At 38.3% G+C, this 23,252-nt stretch overlaps 1 protein-coding gene across 1 annotated transcript; it reads left to right on the top strand.

Annotated features, from left to right (window-relative positions):
* Window positions 1-533: 533 nt before the first annotated feature.
* On the top strand, window positions 534-22,753 carry LOC145589136 (putative acetyltransferase At3g50280). Its single transcript, XM_081645695.1, has 2 exons — window positions 534-1,158; window positions 21,710-22,753. Exons 1-2 carry the CDS (start codon window positions 534-536, stop codon window positions 22,519-22,521), a joined length of 1,437 nt encoding a protein of 478 aa, XP_081501821.1. The 3' UTR covers window positions 22,522-22,753.
* Window positions 22,754-23,252: the final 499 nt, after the last annotated feature.

Raw genomic sequence — 23,252 nt, 5'->3', positions numbered from 1 at the left:
TTAAATTTAAAACGTGTCAAATAAAAAAAAAACGAAGGTAGTATAATTCAGAAATTGTTATATACACCCAAGTGCACAGTGCACCCAAGGGTATTGTTTGCTCATTTCGATGATTATTGCTCATTTTATCATCTAATGAGCAAACAAATACCCTTGGGTGCGCCGTGGACCCGGGTGTATGTAACACTCTCTCAATATAATTTACACCGACACACCGTAACAAACAGTTAATAAATGGCAAAAAAAAAAAAAAAAAAAAAAAAAAAAAAAAAAAAAAAAAATGAAGTGGTAATTTATGTGGAAGAGAATGGTGTTTGTTATTTGACATATCGTAGACACAATTTTCATGTGGAAATAAAGTAGTAGTGATAAAATACTGATATGTGGGGATCTCTTTCTTTACAATCACCAATTCACCATATTACTCGTTTTAAAAAATTGATCTCTCTATCTAGTTTTTTTTTTTTTTTTTTTTTGAGGGGAAATCTCTATCTAGTTTATTTGATCTAATTGCAAGCAAAAAAAAAAAAAAAATGGTGGAAACAAATCATCAACAAATAAAAATTCTCTCAAAATGTTTTATCAAACCTAAATATGAAGTTGAAGCTTCAAAACAACCCCATTACTTAACGCCAATTGATTATTTGTTCTTATCTTTAGACCATATACAAAAGGGTCTACTATTCCATGCTAAACCACAAAACTTGCAATCTCAACTTTTGGGCAAGCTCAAAATTTCATTATCTCATGCTCTTGTCTATTTCTACCCTTTAGCAGGTCAACTTGCTACCCAAAAGTTCCATGATGAACATGCCATTTGGGTCTATGTCGATTGCACCACCGGTCCTGGAGCTCGCCTCATCCACGCTGTCGTCGACTTAAGTGTATCCGATCTCCTATCATCCTGCGACATACATCCGGTTGTACCTTCCTTGTTTGATCTTGGTGAGAAGGCCGTAAATTATGATGGTCACACGAGGCCGTTGTTGTCGATCCAGGTAACCGAGTTACTTGACGGGGTTTTCATCGGTTTTACCATGAATCATTGTTTAGCAGATGGTACTTCCTTGTGGCATTTTATCTCGACCTTGTCCGAGATTTTTTCACAGTTGAAGGATAATGAAAATCACTACGATAATAATCTCAATAAAACTGAAGGTACAAATTTCCAATTAGGTAGATCTTCATTCAACTCATTGTCCTTAGCTTTCTTTAATTAATTTAGAACTTGCTTGAATTGATTGTTTTATTAATTACTGCTACTTGACTAAGACATGCATGTAGTATCACCATCAGTTGTGACTTTTGAGCATTTTGGATTTCTGAAAGTTTCTGCATGAAACCACATAATTAGTGGACACTTGTAGTCTTGTACTAGCCACAACAACAACAAAATAATTAAAGAACTCAATCCATACCTTTTTAGTCTTATATTTTGACATTTGTGTTCACCTTTTTACAAATATTTGGTTAAATAAATAAATAAATAAATAACTTTTTACAAATATGATTATAAAAAATCACAATTATGAACATTAAATTAATATTAGGTGGAATCTTGTTAGCTTTGGCTTGATATATTTTTCAAATATAATTTTTTTAGAATTTTAAATTTACTCATTATCATAGGAGTATTAAATTATGTGGTAAAAAATGTTCATTATGCACTGTAAATAAAAACGAACGGAGGGATCGGAGTAGCTACTATAATTGAGTGAATCTTGATCTTTAAGACTCATCATCATATCCATTCATTTAGCTGACTTAGCTTTATGCATAAATGCATAGAAAAAACAAATATTAAAAAAAAAAAATTTGGGTTTATTTTATTTTTTTTTTGAAAACCGATAGAGCAATTTTATTAAGCATTATCCAAGTCCACCAAATTTAGAATACTTTGGGGAAAGGAATCAAGTTTAACAACCTCCTGAAAATCACCAACCTCCCATCGAGCAACTAGATGAGCGGGGGTGTTACAAGAACGCTTAACATGTGAAAAAATACAACTATCAAACCAAGCTCTATCGGACTTAATATCATCATAGATCACAAACAGGGGAGAGAGACCTTCGGCACCATCATTCACCTTCTTGACAACATTCAAGGAGTCGCATTCCACCCACACCTTCTTATATCCCAGCCTTCTAGCAAGTCTCAACGCATATGACACGGCCATAGCTTCAACATACTCTGGTTGAGTACCATAGGCTCTCTTCGTTGCTGCACAGAATAGGCTACCCTTCTCATCACGTCCTATTACGCCAAGACCAGCCACACCAGATATGGGAACATGAGCACCGGAGTTAAATTTCACATACCCTGGTGGAGGAGAATGCCACGAGCTGAAGCTTGTAGTAGCAGGGGCAGCAGCCACTCGTTGTATCACTTTGTTGGAGTATACATTATAATCTTGGACTAGCTTACAAAATCCAGCAGCTAACCTGAAGAAATGGGGTCTCTCGCTGTCATGAATTAGCAGATTTCGACATCTCCATGCTGCCCACATAAGAGTAGCCATAGAGCTAATAATGTCAGCACTATACTTGTGTATAATCCACTCCCAAATTGCAGCAAACGAACCAACAGGCGCACCAACCATATTATCCTTCAGCTCACTATGATCCCAGATTTCTCTTGCTGCTTCACATTCGAACAAGGTGTGATAAATAGTTTCTTCCAGAGCCCCGCAAACAGGACATGAACTTTCATTCACAATGTGGCGAAATCGCAACCTTTCTTTGACTGCCAAGTTGCCTTTTACAGCACTCCATAAGAAATGTTGCAATTTTGGAGGGCCTTTGATCTTTCAAACTGACTTCCATACCTCCTCACTCAACCCATCGTTGTGACCCTCGAAGTTACCCATCTTTGCGAGCCAATACCCTGATCTAACAGCATAAATTCCCGTCTTTGTCCAACCCCAATATTTTTTGTCAGCACACGGGTTAGCAGGGAGGGGAGTAGCAAGAATAGGCGCACACCAGTCAGCACCTACAATATTCGAAATTTTTTCACTATCCCACCCTCTTCTATCATCATCCATTAACTCACACACCAACATACTACCAGGACCATCAGTAGTCATTGGAATTTTGCACGGTTTGCCCCCTACAAGCAGCCATGTATCAGCCCAAATGTCTATGCTTGAGCCATTCCCAACTCTCCAAACAAGGCCATCATGCAGCAACCCTTTAGCACCCCATATACTTCTCCATGAGAAGCTAGGATCAAAACCTCTATTAGCTTCAATAACCGAGGAGTGCTTGAAGTATTTTGCCTTTAAAATTTTGTGAAGCAATGTTGTTTCATTCGAATGTAGACGCCACAGTTGCTTTGCTAGGAGTACATGATTAAAACAAGTGAGGTCTCGAAAATTCATCCCACCCCTCGATTTAGGCAAACATAACTTATCCCAATTTTGCCAATGCATCTTCTTAACGTCCTCTCTAGAGCCCCACCAAAACTTACACAACAAAGAATGAATTTCATCAATTAAACCCTCCGGCACCTTGAAAATACTCATCATGTAAGTCGGGATGGCTTGAGCAACGACCTTGATTAGAACTTCTTTTCCCGGCCTTGACATAAGTCTCTCCTTCCACCCATTCACCTTCTTCCATATCCTCTCCTTCAAACAGGTAAAAATCGCTTTTTTAGATTTACCAATGATCGTTGGCAAACCCAAATACTTCTCATGTCTCTCAACTTCCCTCACACCCAGAGTATCAATAATCAAATTCCTCCTATCTCCTGGCACACATTTGCTAAAAGCTACCTCCGTCTTATCTAGATTAACTTTCTGACCGGAAGCTCTCTCATAAACACTGATTATTTCAGCAATCTTTGAGCATTCCTGCAGAGTAGCTTTTGCAAATAAAATACTATCATCAGCAAAAAACAAGTGAGAAACACTAGGAGCAGCACGACAAATTTTTACCCCACTGATCTTTTTGTCCCTATTTGCTTTCGAAATTAAGCCAGAAAAAGCATCAGCACAAAATAGGAAAAGGTATGGAGAAATAGGATCACCTTGACGAAGACCCCGAGATGTGACTACATTCCCCGATATGTCACCATTCACCTTGAAGGAGAAAGACACACTCGCAATACAATTCATGACCTTAGCAATCCATCCTGAGCAGAAACCCAATTTACCCATGACCTTTTCCAGAAAAACCCATTCGACCCTATCATATGCTTTACTCATGTCAAGTTTCAGAGCCACCGAGCCATGTCTACCTTCCCCTCTTCTCTTCATATAGTGAAAGATCTCAAAAGCAATTAGAGCATTGTCGGTAATCAGACGCCCAGGGACAAAAGCACTTTGATTTATAGAAATAATATCATTCAGAAAAGGTTTTAACTTGTTTGCCAGTGTTTTTGATATTATTTTATAAATCACATTGCAACAACTTATGGGTCTATATTCTGTTAAAAATTTCGGCTCATTGCATTTCGGAATCAGCACAATACAAGTCCTATTAATTTCAGAAATATCAACAGAACCACGCCACCAATTTTTAACCAGAGTAATAATATCCGAACCAATAATATGCCAAAATTTCTGAAAAAATAGAGCATGCATACCATCAGTTCCCGGAGCCTTATTCGGGTGCATTTGAAATAGCGCCTCCTTAATTTCATCTCCACTCGGCTCCACCATAAGTGCGACATTCATATCCTCTGTGACTACATGATCTAACCCCTCAAGAACTTCATCGAAACCAGATGGATCACTAGAAGAAAAAAGTTGTGAGAAATAATCCCCCACCATACCCTTGATGCGCTCTTCGTTAGTGACCCAATTTCCTTCAGAATCAGTAAGACCATCGATCCTATTCTTCTTGCGTCTCTGGCTAGCCTTGCGGTGGAAATATGAAGTGTTTTTGTCACCATCCCGCATTTCATTTGCTCGAGCTCTTGCATACCAGTAGGACTCTTCAAGCCTTCGGAGATCACTAATTTTGCTCGATAGCTTCTCACAATTATCAAGCATAGCTGCGTCAACATGTCCCCCTTGAGCCGCAAGCAGCTCACTTTCCAGCTTTTTTATTTCCTTTTTTGTGTCCCTAAAAGCTTTAGAAGCCCATTTTCTCAAGTCATTTGCACACTGATCGATTCTCAAATGAGGAGCAAAGCCTTCACTATTTTTCCATGCTTCCGAAACCACCTTGGCGCAATCATCATTCGACAGCCACATGCTCTCAAAACGGAACAACTTACCCTTCCTCCCCCTCTCAAAATAATTAAGATTATCAAGTAATATAGGGGTATGATCGGACTCTTCGCTGACCAAGTGCCGCACAACAAAATTAGGGAACAATTCACACCATGCATCATCACCCAAAAATCTGTCAAGGCGTTCTCTAACAAATGTGTCAACCGTCTTTCCCCTACGCCATGTAAAAATAGTCCCTTTGTAACCCAAATCCCTCAACCCACAATCATCAATGGCACCCCGGAAAGCATCCATTAATGATTCACGTCGAGCCACACCACCCTCCTTCTCTCTCATACTCACAATCTCATTAAAATCACCAAACATGACAACCGGTAAAGAACAACTATTTTTAAGAGATCTCATTAAGTCCCACGTCTTATGTTTATGTTCCGTCTCCGGCCATCCATATACACCAATCACCCTCCACCATGGAGTGCCATCCGGGTTACAAACATCAACTGCAAAATGGTGAGTAGAGAAAGATACGGTATTAATAGAGACACCACGCCACCAAAAACCAATTCCCCCCCTGATCTACCATTACTACTCAAGCACACTCCACTATCAAAACCACACCTTCTTTTAATTTTCTCCAATCTACCATCATCGATCATAGTTTCCATTAAAAAAACCACATCCGGCCGCTCTCTCCAACACAAGTCACGAAGAGCTCTTTCCGCCCAAGGGTTGCCAAGTCCTTGAGCATTCCAACTTAATATTTTCATTGTCCTTCGAGGGAGTGGTCAACACCACCTCCCTCTACTTGGATGAATCTGTCCCCAGAACTAGTATCGATATCCATTCTCTTCCTTTTATCTACTGGTACTTCCTCCCCCTCACTAATGTGGATTCTTTTTTTATTTTTTGCACCCTCCCCACACTTACTGCCAGTACCCACATCACCATCAAACCCACTATAACCCTCTTCCATCCTTTCCACCCTTCTCCATGTTTTTTTATTTTTCTTCTTATCACTCACCCCCCAAGTTGTGTTTTTTTAATGATACCCCCCTCCACCTTCGAAGCAACACCCGTGTCACCACTCTCGCCCCCTCCCCCAGTAGATACCTTCGACACACCGTCCTCCACCACCAAAGCACCCTTGGCACCTATTAAATCACCAACACTAGCACCTGTTTTCTCATTATCATCAACATTACCCACATTGCTCACTCGTTCATCACCATGACCTTCCCCTTCCTTTCCACCAGCAACATCCTTTATAACACTTTGAGTTCGCAGCACATTCTTTCTACTTTGTTCATCAAAGACAAGAGCCAGCGCAGCTTCTCTCACCTTCGGTTGAGTCACCACTTTATTAATTTTCTCGTTCATGAAGTGTAACCTCCTCGCAGCACCAATAGGACCAAGTTTGATAGTTTTAGGTCTGATATTGTTTGAGCCCGTCTTTGCCTCTTCAAACTTCTCACACCAAGCTCTTTCCTTCTCCCGAACCGCATAAGATTTTTGTTGAGGTTTCATTGGAGATGCACGCATCCACGCCCCATATTGGTACATAATTTCGCAACCGTCCTCCCTACCTACCTCCCTTGCAGCACACACTAGTAGAAAAAACAAATTGGCAAGCGGTTCAAACCCCACAATGGCAAGCGGTTTTGAACCGCTCCCTAATGGGGGGCTTGCCAATGGCCATTCAAATGTCAAGCGGTTCAGAACCGCTTGCCTTTTGATGAGAATGGCAAGCGGTTTGGCGCCAAAACCGCTTGCCATTACACTTGACATACTCTTATATCAATTGTAATGGAAAGCGGTTTTGGCGCCAAACCGCTTGCCATTCTCTTCAAATGGGAAGCGGTTCTGAACCTAAACCGCTTGCCATTCTTTTTTTTTTTTTTTGCCAAAATTATTATTAATTTGTAATAATATAATTAGTGACCTGTTTTAATATAAATAGTCATGTCTTAATTATAATAGGGACCTGTCACAATAATATTAATATTATTAATAATAATAATAATATTATTATTATTAATAATATTAATATTATTAATAATAATAATATTATTAATAATAATAATAATATTATTATTATTAATAATATTAATATTATTAATAATAATACAATAATAACATACATGAAATAAAAATTACATATATATATCATATCAAAAGTAACATCATTGTAATATTGAATTAACAATAATATGTAAGTACACCAAAATGTGTAAAGATATATAACACCATCAATAGCTACGTACTAATCATAATTAATGTTAATATAAAAAATAACATATACTAACTAAAATAATGTTCATCATACTAATAACTAAACTCAAGCTCACTAATTAATTTGGTGTGTGTGCACCCACTCCGACAATACTAATAGATGCCATCAAATGTCACGAAATAAGCCCACATGTCGCGAATTTCATCGATTTCTTTGCTTGTTAACGGGCCTTCCCTTTGAATCGCGCAAACCTTTAGGAAAAAAAAACAAACATTATATATATAACACTTGACTATTATAAAAAAAAATTCAAATAATTAGCTAGCTAGGACTAATTTATGCCATTTACAAATCACATCAAAAGAGCACTATGCCATTTACAAATCACATCAAAAGAAAATTACGCATTTTACCCATTGATGCCCCACATAAGTCCTATATGACTTGTACTTTTCCCATTTTCTACATTTCATATCATATGCACTAATTCTCTATCAAAACAAGTCAATATTACCTAGTCTTAGGTGTCTAAGGCTTGAAATCACATCAAAAGAACATTTTACTAAGTTTTAGGACGCATTTTATACAAGATGCCCCAAATAAGGCCTATATGACTTCTACTTTGCCCATTTTCTACATTTTTTATCAAATGCACTAATTCTTTATCATAACATGTCAATATTACCTATTATTTGGTGTCTAAGACTTGAAATCACATCAAAAGAACATTTTACTAAGTTTTAGGACACATTTTATCCATGGATGCCCCAAATAAGGCTTATATGACTTCTACTTTGCCCATTTTCTACATTTTTTATCAAATGCACTAATTGTTTATCATAACATTTCAATATTACCTATTAATTGGTTTCTAAGACTTGAAATCACATCAAAAAAACATTTTACTAAGTTTTAGGGTCTATTTTATCCAAGGATGCCCCAAATAAGGCCTATTGGACTTCTACTTTGCCCATTTTCTACTATTCTAGTCAAATGCACTAATTCTGTCTCATAACATGTCAATATTACCTAGTCTTAGGTGTCTAAGGCTTGAAATCACATCAAAAGAACATTTTACTAAGTTTTAGGACGCATTTTATACAAGATGCCCCAAATAAGACCTATATGACTTCTACTTTGCCCATTTTCTACATTTTTTATCAAATGCACTAATTCTTTATCATAACATGTCAATATTACCTAGTATTTGGTGTCTAAGACTTGAAATCACATCAAAAGAACATTTTACTAAGTTTTAGGACGCATTTTATACAAGGATGGCCCAAATAAGGCCTATATGACTTCCACTTTGCCCATTTTCTACAATTTGTATCAAATGCACTAATTGTTTATCATAACATGTCAATATTATCTAGTACTTGGTGAATAAGACTTGAAATCACATCAAAAGAACATTTTATTAAGTTTTAGGACGCATTTTTATCCATGATGCCCCAAATAAGGCCTATTTTCTACTTTGCCCATTTTCTACATTTCTTATTAAATGAATTAATTCTTTCTCATAACATGTCAATATTACCTATTCTTAGGTGTTTAAGGCTTGGAATCACATCAAAATGCATTTTACTAAGTTTTAGGACGGATTTCATCCAAAATGGCCCAAATAAGGCCTATTTGACCACTACTTTGCCCAATTTCTACATTTTTTTATCAAATGGACTATTTCTTTCTCATAACATGTCACTATTACCTAGTATTAGGTGTATAAGGTTCGAAATCACATCAAAATAACAATTTACTAAGTTTTAGGACGCAATTTACCCAAAATGGCCCAAATATGACATGTATGACTTCATTACCAAATTCACTATCAATTACGCAACAAGTTCAAAAAATTTTACCACAATGGCTAAATTCACTTTCAATTACGCACCAAGTTCATAAAATACTACCACATTCCCCGGGCTGCTGCCATATGGCTGCTGCAGCTAGCTGGGCTGCTGCAGCTGCCTGGGCACCTGCCTGGGCTGCTGCTGCTGCTGCCAAGGCTACTGCCGTGGCTGCTGCAGCTGCCTGGGCTGCTGCCGTGGCTGCTGCAACGGCCTGGGCACCTGCCTGGGCTGCTGCCGTGGCTGCTGCAACGGCCTGGGCACCTGCCTGGGCTGCTGCAGCTGCCTGGTCTGCTGCCATGGCTGCAGCAGCTGCCTGGGCTGCTGCTGCTGCTGCCGTGGCTGCTGCAGCTGCCATGGAAGCAATTATTGATCTGGAAAAAAAAAACCCATGCCTCCTCAACGTGTTGAGCTTCCGTGCAACAATTGACTATGGCAAACATAAACCTCATCACGTATAGGGCACAATCAACTCCGTTGTCTTGTTGCGCACACTTACATGATACAAAGGTAATCTAGTCATGCATAGCCATAATCGAAGCCAAGTTTATTAAACAAAGCACTGTTCAAAGCATTACCTTTGCATATTTCCACGTTGGACCCGCAACAGAACGACAATTTAGCTTCTTCATCACACTTTAGGAAAATAAGTTCAAAGTAAGAAACATAACTACTCAATAACTTAGGTGAGGATATTCAACAACAGGAATCAATATTTACCCATTCAGTAGGTTCTGCACTAGCAACTTCCGTGGTGGCCAAGTACTAGCCGAATCAAAGTAGTAGATTGTGTTATTAGCAACACATACCACCATAAGGCTCCAATGAGCACTGCATATATATTTTCACCAAATAACAATCCATCAGTGTTAGACGTCAACATATATACTTAACAAAGAACTAAATTATGACATATTTAAACGTACTCCTCAAAGCATGGGGCTAATATGAACTTGTCTCCCGCATGCGTTGATTCTTTCAAACTCCGCGCAAGGTAATCTACCACCTCACGAGGGTTATGTAAGCATCTGGTTCCAGAGGTCTCCTCGGGGCATAACCACCCAACTGCAGCCTGAGAATTGGGTTTACTAATAATGAGCACCTGTAGTGACCTTCATAAGAGTAATGTGGGAAAATTATTAGTATTTGCATTGTTTTCATTCAGAAATATCAAGAAAACAATATCATTAGGAATGGTAGCATTGCATCACCTCATGAACGCTTGAATAATGGAAATGTTAATCTCTGAACCGGTGAGAAATTCCTTCACATCCACTCTTGAAATAAATGCGATCGCATCCTCATCATAGTGGAACAATGCCTTAGGCAAAAACACTTGAATTTGTTTATCCATGGGCAACTCACTAACACGGTTGTGAAGAAAAAAAAAGCTTTTGAGAGCGACTTAAGGACTTCGGCTTCTACGAGTGGAGTCGAAGAAGCTCTCGAACTCTTATTCGACAAGTGTTCACCCTTTGACCCTTATCCTTGTTCCATGATCTTTGGAGGTTGGACATCCTTGGATTTTGGCTTCTCCACCTTCTTCCTTTTAGCGGGCTGATTTTCCTTTGTAACCTAGTAACATAAAAATACATGGTCATATTACAAGTTATTGTTTATGTAGACATGTTTTAATTAAAAACAAGTAGTGTATACTTACCACTCCTAACAACCTCACCCGATCACGTGGCCATTGCACAAAGCTACCTTTCGCATCAATCAGGTTAAAGAAATCATATTCCTCTCTAGGCACCGGTAGTGGTAAGTCCTCAAACCCAACTACTATAGAATTGATCCCGACCGAGATATAGTGGGTACTAGTATTAGACTTGAAATGGACCTTGTCAAACGGTTGTGCGCTACCATACCCCACCAAAGGCAACTCTCCATCCTTGTTTTCCCCGGGGTGAAGAAGCTCACAAGGCGTCTCTTCCTACACAGTTGATTAGGACATTAGTTATGAACTAACCGACGAAAGTTTAATAGAAGCACATATGATTAGCTACTGGAGTTTACCTTAACATCAGGGAAAGGTTCTGGTGTTGGATTTGCAATCTTCATTAACTCTGCATGCGGAGGACTATGAATCTGCAATGGTAATATAATTAGGCATGCAACAGACCCCGTTAGACCAAGTTCTTAAAGAGACCAATTAAGTTCATATTTTATATTTTGATTGTAATGAAATTACCTCGCTCTCAACAACTAGATCGTCCACGGCGCGGTCTGGGTGACTACATGAGTCCACCGGGGTAATCGAGGGTAATGGCAAGTTTGGCAAGTTCATGTGCTTCAAAATGGCATTGAATTGACTTTGCATTTGTTCTTGCATCTCTGCGCGTATCTCCGCCTTAAGTGATTCCTTTTCCTTGTCATCCATACGATATGGTGAATTAACACTTGATCTACTTCTTCCCGATCTAGTGTATTCTGAACCCATCACCTTTTCCCACCCTAGGTGTTTCCCTCCTGAACCAATAACTCGCCCAGGGTGGTATGGTTTTCCCAAAGCCAAGGTAAAAGGATCATTCTCAATGCTTGGAGTGAGCTTGCCTTCAATTATTTCCAATGTATGATCAAGCTGTAACAAAACAAGAAGTTACAAATTCCAAGTAAGAAGTAGTTTATATGAAAATATTTAATAATAAGGGTGTAATAATAGCAAAAGTAGCTTAGGTTGCTTACAAGTGCATCTGCTACTGCTTTTGTATCCGGATGCATGACATACTTGCCTGTGTTCTTGTCAATCCCATGCATAGCACACCACCAGTCAATTGCACGACATACCAAAGTGGAGACCGTGGAAGAAAGCGGTTTATCAGATTTTGATAATTTGTCTATGGGGTATAGACCCTCTTTGATCCACTTTGGTCTAGATTCCGCAAATGTCTTACAACCCATATGATGGCTATACAATTTCTTCTGAGCATTGGTTCTAGCTTTTTCACTTTTTTCCTACATATCAAGAAATGTTAGCATCCATATTTGTACTAAACCAAAATCACATCAAACAACTACTCAAACTGATATATATATATATAAACAAAACATACAAGTGCAGCCGCGGTAACTGATTTCTCCACAAACTTGTTCCAGTCATCCGGAAGTATTTGTGGATATATCTCCCACGGTTTGATATCAGGTTTCTCCTCTCCTTCAGTAGCTTGTTTATTTTTCTTTGGTCTTTTCCTTTTTTTCTTATGGATCCATCTAGTTCTCAAGTAACTTTTGAAATTTTTGAATCTCTCTTGTACAAAAGCTTCAAACGATTTTCTCTTGGCTGGCTCATCAGGAATGTTAAACACACTCTGTAAGAATGACAACTGTCAACGTTAATAGTTTTTTACAAAAAAAAACAAAAAAAAAGGAGAAGCAGGCCCAGCAGCCCAGGCAACTGCCGCAGCCCAGGAAACTGCCCAGGCAGCAGCAGCAGCCCAGGCAACTGCCCAAGCAGCAGCAGAAGCCCTGGAAGGCCCAGGCAGGCAACTGCCCAGGCAGCAGCAGCAGCCCTGGCAGGCCCAGGCAGCTGCAGCAGGCCCAGGCAACTGCCCAGGTAGCTGCAGAAGCCTAGGCAGCTTGTAGGCAGAAGCAGCAGGCCATGGAAATTGCCGAGGGGAATTGCGGGTTTTGCCTCTTTCTTGTACTACATGATTTGTAAGCCAAAATAAAACAGCAAATTCAAAAGACTTACCATTGTATCGTCCCAAGCCGTTTGAAGCAACCCGGGTGGTACCTCGGCCCAATCAAGTGTAATGGGTATTTTACGAGTTAGTATGACAACGTGTTGGGAATATTTGTCGCGCCATTGGCCAGCAGGTTGACCGAACTCGTCATACTAAAGAACCATGGGTACCCCGGGTTTCTTAAAAGCTTTTGTTGCACCCCTAGCTTTTCTCTTCACCGGTTCCTTTACCCCCCCTCCACCACCGGTGGTTTTCACTTGACTTTGCATGTGACTTTGTCCTTGTGAATCACATACAAACTCGGATACAACATTATCATTAATAGGGGGGGGGGGGGGCACATTCAGCTGATATCTCATACTTCACAAGCCTATGTTGCAACTCGTCATGAGCTTGGTCTTCCTCTTCACCTAAATCTGTCTCCTTATTAACATCATACTCCGGGTCATCAGAGTGAGAACTTCTACGGTCTTCATCATCCATATCCTCATCCAAATGAAGGTTCTCATCACTACCCATGATGTATACACACCTACGATCACAAGCAAAGCAAATTGTTAGTCATAACTAAAAGTAATCAAAGGTGCTTCACCAAAATATCAAACACTTACCCAACTTCTTTGTTTTCACAACGAATTCACATGTTATCCTCTTTATAATTCATATTTAGTGTATATTACATGAATATAAGTTAAAAATGCTTAAAAGTCAAATATTTCATGCAAAAACAAGGTGTTAAGAGCGAAAGATATTTGTTATATATAACATGTTCTAACTTTCCCAAGTTCTTTGTTTTCATTCCACCTTCACATGTAATCCTTCTAACAATATATATTTGGAATATATAACATGTTTATAAGTTGAAAATGATTAAAAGTCGTTGATTTCATTACAAAACAAGGCGCTAAGAGCGAAAGATATTTGTTATATATAACATGTTCTAACTTTCCCAACTTCTTTCTTTTCATTCCACCTTTACATCTAATCCTTCTAACAATATATATTTGGTATACATAACATGTTTATAAGTTGAAAATGCTTAAAAGTCATTGATTTCATGCAAAAACAAGGTTTTAGGAGCGATATAAGCTCAAAATGACATAAATGAGGTTCTAATTTTCCCAACATCTTTATTTACATGAATTTATAGTTCACATCTAATCAAGCTAGAGATTTTTATAATCATGCATCAATAAAAGTACCTCATTCGAGTATTCCCTCGTTGTGGTCTGATCGAATATAAGTAGTGTCATTGTCTGCATCATTTGCTACATCAAGTCTAGGAGCAGTGAAAGGGGGTGAATCATCAAATGCATCATATTCTTCCTCGTCTTCAACATCTCCAACCCCTAAAATTCTTCTTTTGCCAGCAAGGACAATGGACCATTTAGGATCGGCTGGGTCAGTTACATAGAACACTTGCTTAGCTTGAGATGCAAGGATGAATGGTTCCAAACTATCCCGCAAGTGGCCAAGGTCTACAAGAGTGAAGTCGTCATGTCTGACGTTGCGCCTGTTATTATCGACCCATTTACACTTGAATAGACCTACCTTGAACTCACGGTAATCTAGTTCCCATATTTCCTGAATTCGTCCATAGTAGGATAATAGTGCCTCAACTGGTGATGTATCCTTTGCACTTGCAAATTCTGTTGATGAAGCCACAAGAGTGACACCACTGTTTTGAGTCGATGAGGATTTCTGATCCCGACGCTCAGTCCAGAATGTGTATCCATTTATGTCATATCCCTCAAATGAATGAACATCTTCCTTTGGACCATAAGCTAGCCACTTTATTGTATTAGAGACACCCTCATCCAATTGATGCATCACACGATCATGGAACCACTTCAAAAACATCTTATTATGCAACTGCATTAGTGCCCTTTCCCCTTTAGATGGAAATTCGACACGCAAACTATCCATATGCTCTTCTAAATAAGGGTGAACCTCAACAACATGATGAAGCACAAATAGGTGAGCTTGCAAGAACTGATCTCGAGTAGGTGAGATCCGTTTCGACCCGATTGTGCCATGACCATCAAGTCTCCCTTCATGTCGGGAAGTGGGAAGCCCAATAGGTTCGGCAACGTCAACATACTCTTCCACAAAATTACCAATCTCCTCAGCCACTATTCCTTGTACCATACTACCTTCCGGATGGGCTGGATTTCTGACTTTATCTTGCAATGTACCCATGTGTCTTTCAAAAGGATAGCACCACCTCATAAAGACTGGACCGCACAACTTAATCTCACAAACCAAATGAAGAATCAAATGCACCATTATGTCAAAAAGTGACGGTGGAAAATACATCTCAAATTTGCACATAGTTACAACAACATTCGCCTGGAGAGCATCAAGTGTAAAGGGATCAAGCACTTTGCTGCATATAGTATTGAAAAAGGAACAAAGGCTTGTAATAACTTCTCTCACGTGCTTCGGTAAAATACCACGAATTGCAATCGGTAGGAATACTTGCATCATCATGTGACAATCATGGGATTTCATACTTGTCAACTTCAATTCTCCATTTAAGGACACAAATCTTTTCATGTTTGACGAGAACCCAGATGGAACTTTAATGTCATACAAACAAGCACAAAACTTTCGTTTTTCTTCCTTTGACAATGTGTAGCAAGCTGGAGGTAAATAAACCTTTTTATTCTTGCCTTTTCCATCAACTTTCTTCTTTGAGCTACCCGTGGCCTTGTCCTTGCGCTTCCCCTTACGTTTTTGTCCACCATCTTCGCTTCCCTTTTCCTTTACCGTTGCCTTCACTACCTTTGTGTTAACCTACAATTCCGGACGAACCCCCTAAGCTTGCAAATCTAATCGCGCACTCTTTCCATCCTTTGTTTTTCCAGAAATGTTCATAATTGTCCCAACAATTGCATCACAAACATTCTTCTCTATATGCATCACATCGAGACAATGTCTAACATCGTGTTCTTTCCAGTACTCAAGCTTCCAAAAGATTGATTCCTTTTTAAAGAGAGCATGTGGGTCTATTGGTTTCGTTGTTTTACCAAAAACACATGGTATACCCTTCACTCTAGCATAAACCTCTTTTCCACTCAATGCCCTAGGTGCAACCCCCTCTTTCACTTTCCCATTGAAGGCCTTTTTCTGCCTACGATATGGGTGATCGCGCCTAAGCAATCATCGGGTCCTCACGTACACATCTTTGCCCCAGTTGTGAAGGTACACGCTTGGTGTGTCATCGATACATATGGGACATGCTTTCTTCCCTTTGTTCTTGTACCCGGACAAGTTGCCATATGCGGGAAAATCATTGATGGTCCACATAAGGGCAGCACGCAATATGAACATCTCGTTCTTATGGGCATCAAAAACAGAAACTCCTTCATCCCACATCTTTCTCGAATCATCAACAAGGGGCTCAAGGTAAACATCTATGTCGTTTCCAGGTTGCCTTGGCCCCGTTATCAAAAGTGAAAGCATTATGTACTTCTGTTTCATGCACAACCACGGAGGCAAGTTGTAGATCACTAAAAGTACAGGCCATGTGCTATGTTTGGTACTAAGAGTGCCAAATGGATTCATACCGTCCGTGCACAACCCAAGCCTTAAATTTCTAACTTCATCACCAAATTCCCTAAACTTCATATCGATGTTCTTCCATTGTGGAGAATCAGCCGGATGCTTCAACAAACCATTTTTCTTTCTCCCCTCTGCATGCCATCTCAAGTTCTTAGCATCTTTTGGTATTGAAAATAGACGTTTTAACCTTGGAATAATGGGAAGATACCACAACACCTTGGCAGGAGGTCCATTCATACCAACATTGCAGCTTGTTTGCTTGTAGCGCGACTTACCGCAACGTGGACACTCCTCCAACTCTTCATATTCATTTCGATACAGAACACAATCATTAGGACATGCATGTATCTTCTTATATTCCAAACCAAATGGACACATGAGTTTCTTTGCATAATAGTAGGAATTAGGAAGTTCATTCCCATCAGGCAACATGTCACATAACGCAATCAACAAAGAAGTAAAACTAGTGTCGCTCCAGTTATGCTTTGACTTAATATTAAAAAGTGTTAGCACGGCTGAGAGTTTTGTGTATTTTTTGGACCTAGGATACAAAGGCTTTTTGGCAGCCTCTGATAATGAGTCAAATACATCAGATCGGTCACTAAATTCACCTTCAACATCACGCATCATCTCATCCAAGTGATCATAACCAACATCTTCGATCTCATCCCCATCCTCATCCCCATCTCCATCATCATCACTCCCATATTCCTCTTCCACACGAATCTCGACACTTTTACAATGCGTCTCATTCCCAACAACATTCTCTCTATACGATCCCTTTTCACCGTGCCAAACCCACACATGATATTGAGGCCTAAACCCATGACATTGAACATGAGCCATGATGGTATCAACACTATCGACCCTTGTGACATTATTACAATTGACACAAGGACAATAAAGGTAATTTTCACCCGTACTGAGCTGATACTGTGAAGCACTCTTGCAAAACTCTTGAAGCCCATTAAAGAATTCGAATGTATCACGTCTACCATACATCCAACCGCGATCCATTGCCGTTTTAAATTGCCTTTAAATATACCGACACATTTCAAATAATGTATAAATGTAACATGAATTATGTCAATCAAAGTACATATATCATATAATTCATCCATATCGCGTAAAAATGAATGCTCCCAAAAGGTCCTTATCACTCCAACCTAACCCATCCTTGAACGTCTAATCTCACTAGTGAAGGTATGTCAACTTTTCAATTTTAAGGAAAATCCGGCAGCATTTCCCCCCAGTTCTCCAAGTACACAATGTAGGCAATTACTTACCTAAATATGCACCCAGAGAACATGGTGAGAAAATGATAAGCCGAGATTTCCTTAAAATCGAAAAAGAGACATACATTCACTACCTAAGTGAGATTAAACGCCCAAGAACAGTCCCAACCGGGGACTATTCAAGACTTTCTCCTAATGAGAAAGACTCGAACGGGTATCTAGGCAAATGATGATGCAAGCATTCAATAATTTGCATTTATATGACATTCAAAAATACACAAGTTCATTCATTCATAATTTCATATATTGCTAATTAAATTACCTAAAATCAAACTAAGGTTATTTAATAATCCATTCATTCATTCATAGCAATCCATTCAAACATTATAATTTACTAACCAAATTTAACAAACTAATTAACATGTTAACTAATAACTATTCTCTTCAAAAAATTAACTTTAAAGCTACTCATATTCAAACAACATATATATATATATATATATATATATATATATATATATATATATATATATATATATATATATATATATATATAACATTTAAACAATTAAAGTAATAATTAACATACATTATGGAAAAAAAATCACAATTAATAAAACAATTAAGATAAATGTGTTCACTAAATTTGAAACCCTAACTTTAAAGTTTGGAATAAACAAACAATTAATACATATTGAAGTAAAGTTTAGCAAGAGCTCACCCTAATTTGAGAGTGAGAGTTAATTGTTGTGCCTTTGAAAGAGGTAGTAGCTTCAATTAGGGCAGGGAGAGAGAAAGGTGTGGTGGTGGGGTGAAAAATCAGAACGCACACCACCAGGCACCAGCCACCCACGAATTGATGACACCCACACCCACGAAAACACCAGCAACCACCAGCAACACCTCCCCACGAGCGCAGCAACCCACACAAACGCAGAAACCCTCAGCTCGCACAGTCCATTCGCAGCTACTTACATACAAACCCATGAAAATAAAAATAAAAAAAAAAAAAGATAAGGGAGTGAAAGGAGTGGTGGTGGCGGCGGCGTGGTGGTGAAGGAGTATGGCTGAGAAAGAGAGGGGAGTGAAAGAGAGGAGTTGAGCAGCTACTGTATGTTTCAATTGGGGGGGATTGAAATTTTCACCGAAAATTTCGAATAAGTGTTGTACAGGAGCCCGATCTCCCGCATTTTTTTTTTGAATTGGCAAGCGGTTCGGGGTTGAACCGCTTACCATTATAACAAATGGGAAGCGGTTCAACCCCGAACCGCTTGCCAATACTTGTAATGGGAAGCGGTTCGCGCCAAAACCGCTTGCCATTCTAAAAAAGAGTTTTTTTAAAAAAAAAAATTGGGTCTTTCGAAGCGGATTTGAAAAACCGCTTGCCAATAGGGGCTTCCCATTTAGTTTTTTCTACTAGTGACAATCCTTGTCAATGTGATCAAGTTTTCCACAGAAAAAACAGAAATCACCTAGCCTTTCATACTTGATATCGATCCACTTCGGTTTCGAACTGCCCACCGAAATAAATAGACCCCTTCGCAGCGGTTTATTGACATTAATTCGAACCTTAATTCACATATACTCACCCCAATCCAACGGATTAAAGTCATCAAATTCAAGAAAACCACCAAGAGCTTCACCAATATCATGCATCACAGATTTATTTCTTCTATTAAAAGGGACATCTAGCAATCTAACCCACATAGGAGAATCGTTAAAACACACCTCAGATGGTTGTTCGCCCCCTTGAATCTCCTTCAGCAGTAGAAGTTTTCCATCAAAAAACCAAGGACTTCCAGCCAGAATACGCTGCTTATCACCCTCCTTAAAGAACTGAAACACATAAAGATTTGTGTCCACCGAATTGATAACGATGCTATCTTGCAGGCGCCAAACAAAATTCAGAGTACGCTTCATTGCTTCGACGCTGAAAGTCTTCTCAGTCAGCAGTTTCCCTACCAGAGCAAGGTTCAGTTGTTCCACCTCCATCGTCAAAATCAAGCGCACCTCCAACAACAACATTCTCATCCTCGGTGAGAGAGAATTTCTCCCAATCCTTTAACAGCTCTTCCTCCATACGAAAATCAGAATTGTATGCACTCGTAAAATAAGAATCCGAACAGAAAAACACGAAAAAACAGAGAAATTGGCACAGAAATCAACGAGATACGCACAGGAAAACGACAAACCCTAGTACGGGACGACTAACCCTAGCACGAGGGACTTTTTTTAGTATTTCAATAGCTCTGATTCTTTTAAAAAAAAAAATTGGGTTTATTAATCTAACTATATATCCTTTTTTTTAATAATCTGAACATCGAGGGAAATTAGTTTTTTTGGTCCTTAAAAGATAAAGGTTTGAAATTTACAAAGGATATACAATTTTTTTATTGTAATTTTTTTTTTCGTACTTCATGTCATATTGAAGGTTTAGGGCGATTTGGTAGGAAAATTTGGTATTTACTAAAATATACTTACCTCCGTTTTTTATTAGTTGACACGTATTTACTTTTAGGAAGTTTTTTTTATTTAACACGTTTACTATTTGGGTAAGTTTTATACCTTGCATTTTAAGTGTACCCCACTTGCTTTATCATTCTCTCTCACTCTCTCTCATCTCTTTAATATGTGTGCCTAAATTGAACGTATCAACTAAATAGAAACGGAGGAAGTAGTTGGTAGTGAAATCAAAATAAATAAATAAAATATTGTATGGGTAATTCCTAAAATAATAACAATATTAGGTGGTTATTGTCAAATTTTCCCACATGTAAACAAAGTTTTAAGGGTTGTTTGGTTAACAAAGTAAAATGGGAGAAGTGAAAATTCATGAGATTTTATAATTTGGAGTGTTGTTTGGTTGACATAAAAAAAGTAAAAATAGGGGAAGTTGGAATACATGGGAATTTTCACTTCCCACAAAATATAGAAAGTGAATTACCTAGCTCCCCTTAGTCATTCAAAGTTCCAGGGAAATCCAACTTCCCATTGCACAACCAAACAACTTAATGGCCTATTTGGTTTTAAGGTTTTCATTTCAAATCCAGGAATTGGGTCAAGTGTCTTGTTTGGATAATGTTAACAGTTAAATTTGTATTTGGCCCAATTCCAAGTGAATTACAAAATCAGTCAAGTTTGATTAATTTCAAATTCCAACTTAATACATGTCATTTCAATTTCTTTTGGTGCTATTTTCCTTTCTCTCTCCTCTAAAGCTCCAACAACCACAACCTTCTCTCTCTATCCTCCATTACTACAACCACTCACTACTGTGAATTTTGCTTGTCTCCAACTTTTGTTCAACGATTGTTATACATGCACCTTATCACCAACCTATGCTCTACGCACAGAATATCTCAATCTTCGAACAATTTTGACAATAAATCTTGTAATTACAAGCTATTTTTGGTAGATATGAAGCAAATTACAAGTAGCAAAGCATTGATGTCATCTATATTAAGCTACTTTGGTAATTTTACATCCGATTTTTTTTTTCAATTCAAATAATCAAATTGATTGCATCATTGTATGATTTGATGATTAATTGATTACCAAAGAAATTGATAGATATATCATTCATAAATTTCCAGATTTACTTCACAAATTCTACTCACCTCCTACTCTCCAAGGCTCCAAACACCATTTAGAATTTGAAATCATAGAATTGAAATTCTAATGTTTCCCAAACGTATATTTTGGAATTGAATTCTATGATTTGTAATTCTAGATTTTAAATGAATCATTTAAAATTAATTACTTGTATCCAAACGCAACCTAAAGAAATTTCCTAGGAATTTCATTTGGAAAATGATTTCCCATGAAATACAACTTCCTACGGGAATTTATTTTCCGTGTCAAACAAATGAGGCCTTAAATTAGTATTTATCTATACATTTCACTTATTTGGTATATATACTCAATAAGATAAACCTATGCCAAATTATTGACATTGTTAAATAATGCAGTCTATGCAGATTCTTCCAAGGACATCACAGTCTCTCGAAAACCAATGTACAAGCCTTATTTTCCTGAAGGATATGGTCCGATCATCAAGCTACCATACCTCGAACCAGACGAGTTCGTATATAGGTTTGATCCAGGCGCATTAAGAGAAAGAATTTTCCATTTCTCGTCTAAGGCAATGTCAATGTTGAAAGCTAAGGCTAACGAAGAATGTGAAAATATTAATGATGACAATGTTACTATATCCTCCTTTCAAGCCTTAGCTGCGTTTATATGGACGTCTATTACCCGTGTTAGAAATTTGGAACCAAGTATAAAGATTATTTGTTCGTTTGCTTTAAGTTGGCGGACTCGAATTACACCTCCATTCTCCCAAGAGTGTTTCGGGAATTACATTGAAGGAATGCAATGTGCATCCAAGGTGGGCGACTTACTTGGCCTTGGTTTGGGCTCGACTGCGTTGTTGGTTCGACAAAGTGTGGAGTCAATAGACGATATTGAAATTCGAAAACGCCTTCTTAATTTTGCTAAGGCTCCTTATGTGGCGCAAACAGGCTCAAAATCTGCGTATTATGAGACTAATGGAGTGTTGATTGCCGGGTCTGCAAAATTTGATATGTATGGTCCGGAATTTGGACTTGGTAAAGCAGTGGCTGTTTTAGCTGGGTATGCTAATAAGGATGATGGGAAGGTGACCCTGAACCCGGGGCGCGAAGGGGGAGGAAGTGTTGATGCAGAGATATGTCTTAAACCTCAGACAATGAATGCTCTTGAATCCGATGAGGAGTTTATGAGTTTTGTCTCGGTAAAATGATGTAGAAGGGATCGATTCGGTCTCATGTTTTATTTGATTATCTATCTTCTGATATTTTAACCATCTCAGTAAGTTGGCATCTATGAAGTAACGATAATAAGATCACGAATAGTACTGTGTATTATATGGAGATTAATCATAAAAATAAACAATTGCTTTGGTGTAGTGACTAGTCAGACTGTAGTCTAATACTTTTGAATTATTAATTTAATTTGAGTTTTTGCAGATCTAATCTTGATTAGCACATATCATTATGATGCTACCCCTATGTAAAATACGTATTAGGAGTTTTAATATATTAATATGCATAATTTTAAACTACGCTCTAATTTAATTTCAATTATAAGTAGGAAAATTGCGAGGAAATAATCATCATCTGCTCTAGCAGCCTATGCACAAAATATAGAAACTTATTTTTATTCATCATTTTCATCCAAAATAAAATAAGCATCCAACATTAAGCTGAACTATTGTGAAGTAATTAGTCAAATTTTTAATCATTTTTGCAGAATGTTTTGTTAGACCCAAAATAGAAGTTGAATCCTTAAAAATCAACCAAAGTATACGGACCCAATTATTATCTTTAGACCAAATGCAAAAAGGCCTCAATTTTCCTTATAAGCCCAATAATGTAATATCCCCCCCCCCCCCCCCCCCCTCTTTTTTTCTTTCTTTTTTCTTTTTCTATCCTCTAGAAAATTGTTGTACAGTAACTAGTTTTAGTCAAATAG

Source organism: Chenopodium album, chromosome 17 (genome assembly GCF_948465745.1).
Source record: "Chenopodium album chromosome 17, dcCheAlbu1.1, whole genome shotgun sequence".
Taxonomy (NCBI): domain Eukaryota; kingdom Viridiplantae; phylum Streptophyta; class Magnoliopsida; order Caryophyllales; family Amaranthaceae; genus Chenopodium; species Chenopodium album.
The sequence above is the reverse complement of the archived record's forward strand: the minus strand, read 5'-3'. Positions and strand labels throughout refer to the sequence as shown.

What these genes read in the sequence shown, in the direction of transcription:
- LOC145589136 (XM_081645695.1), top strand. Translation starts at nt 534, where the DNA reads ATGGTGGAAACAAATCATCAACAAATAAAAATTCTCTCAAAATGTTTT. An exon ending in TAATCTCAATAAAACTGAAG is followed by an intron (nt 1,159 to 21,709) that starts GTACAAATTTCC and finishes TAAATAATGCAG; the next exon opens with TCTATGCAGATTCTTCCAAG.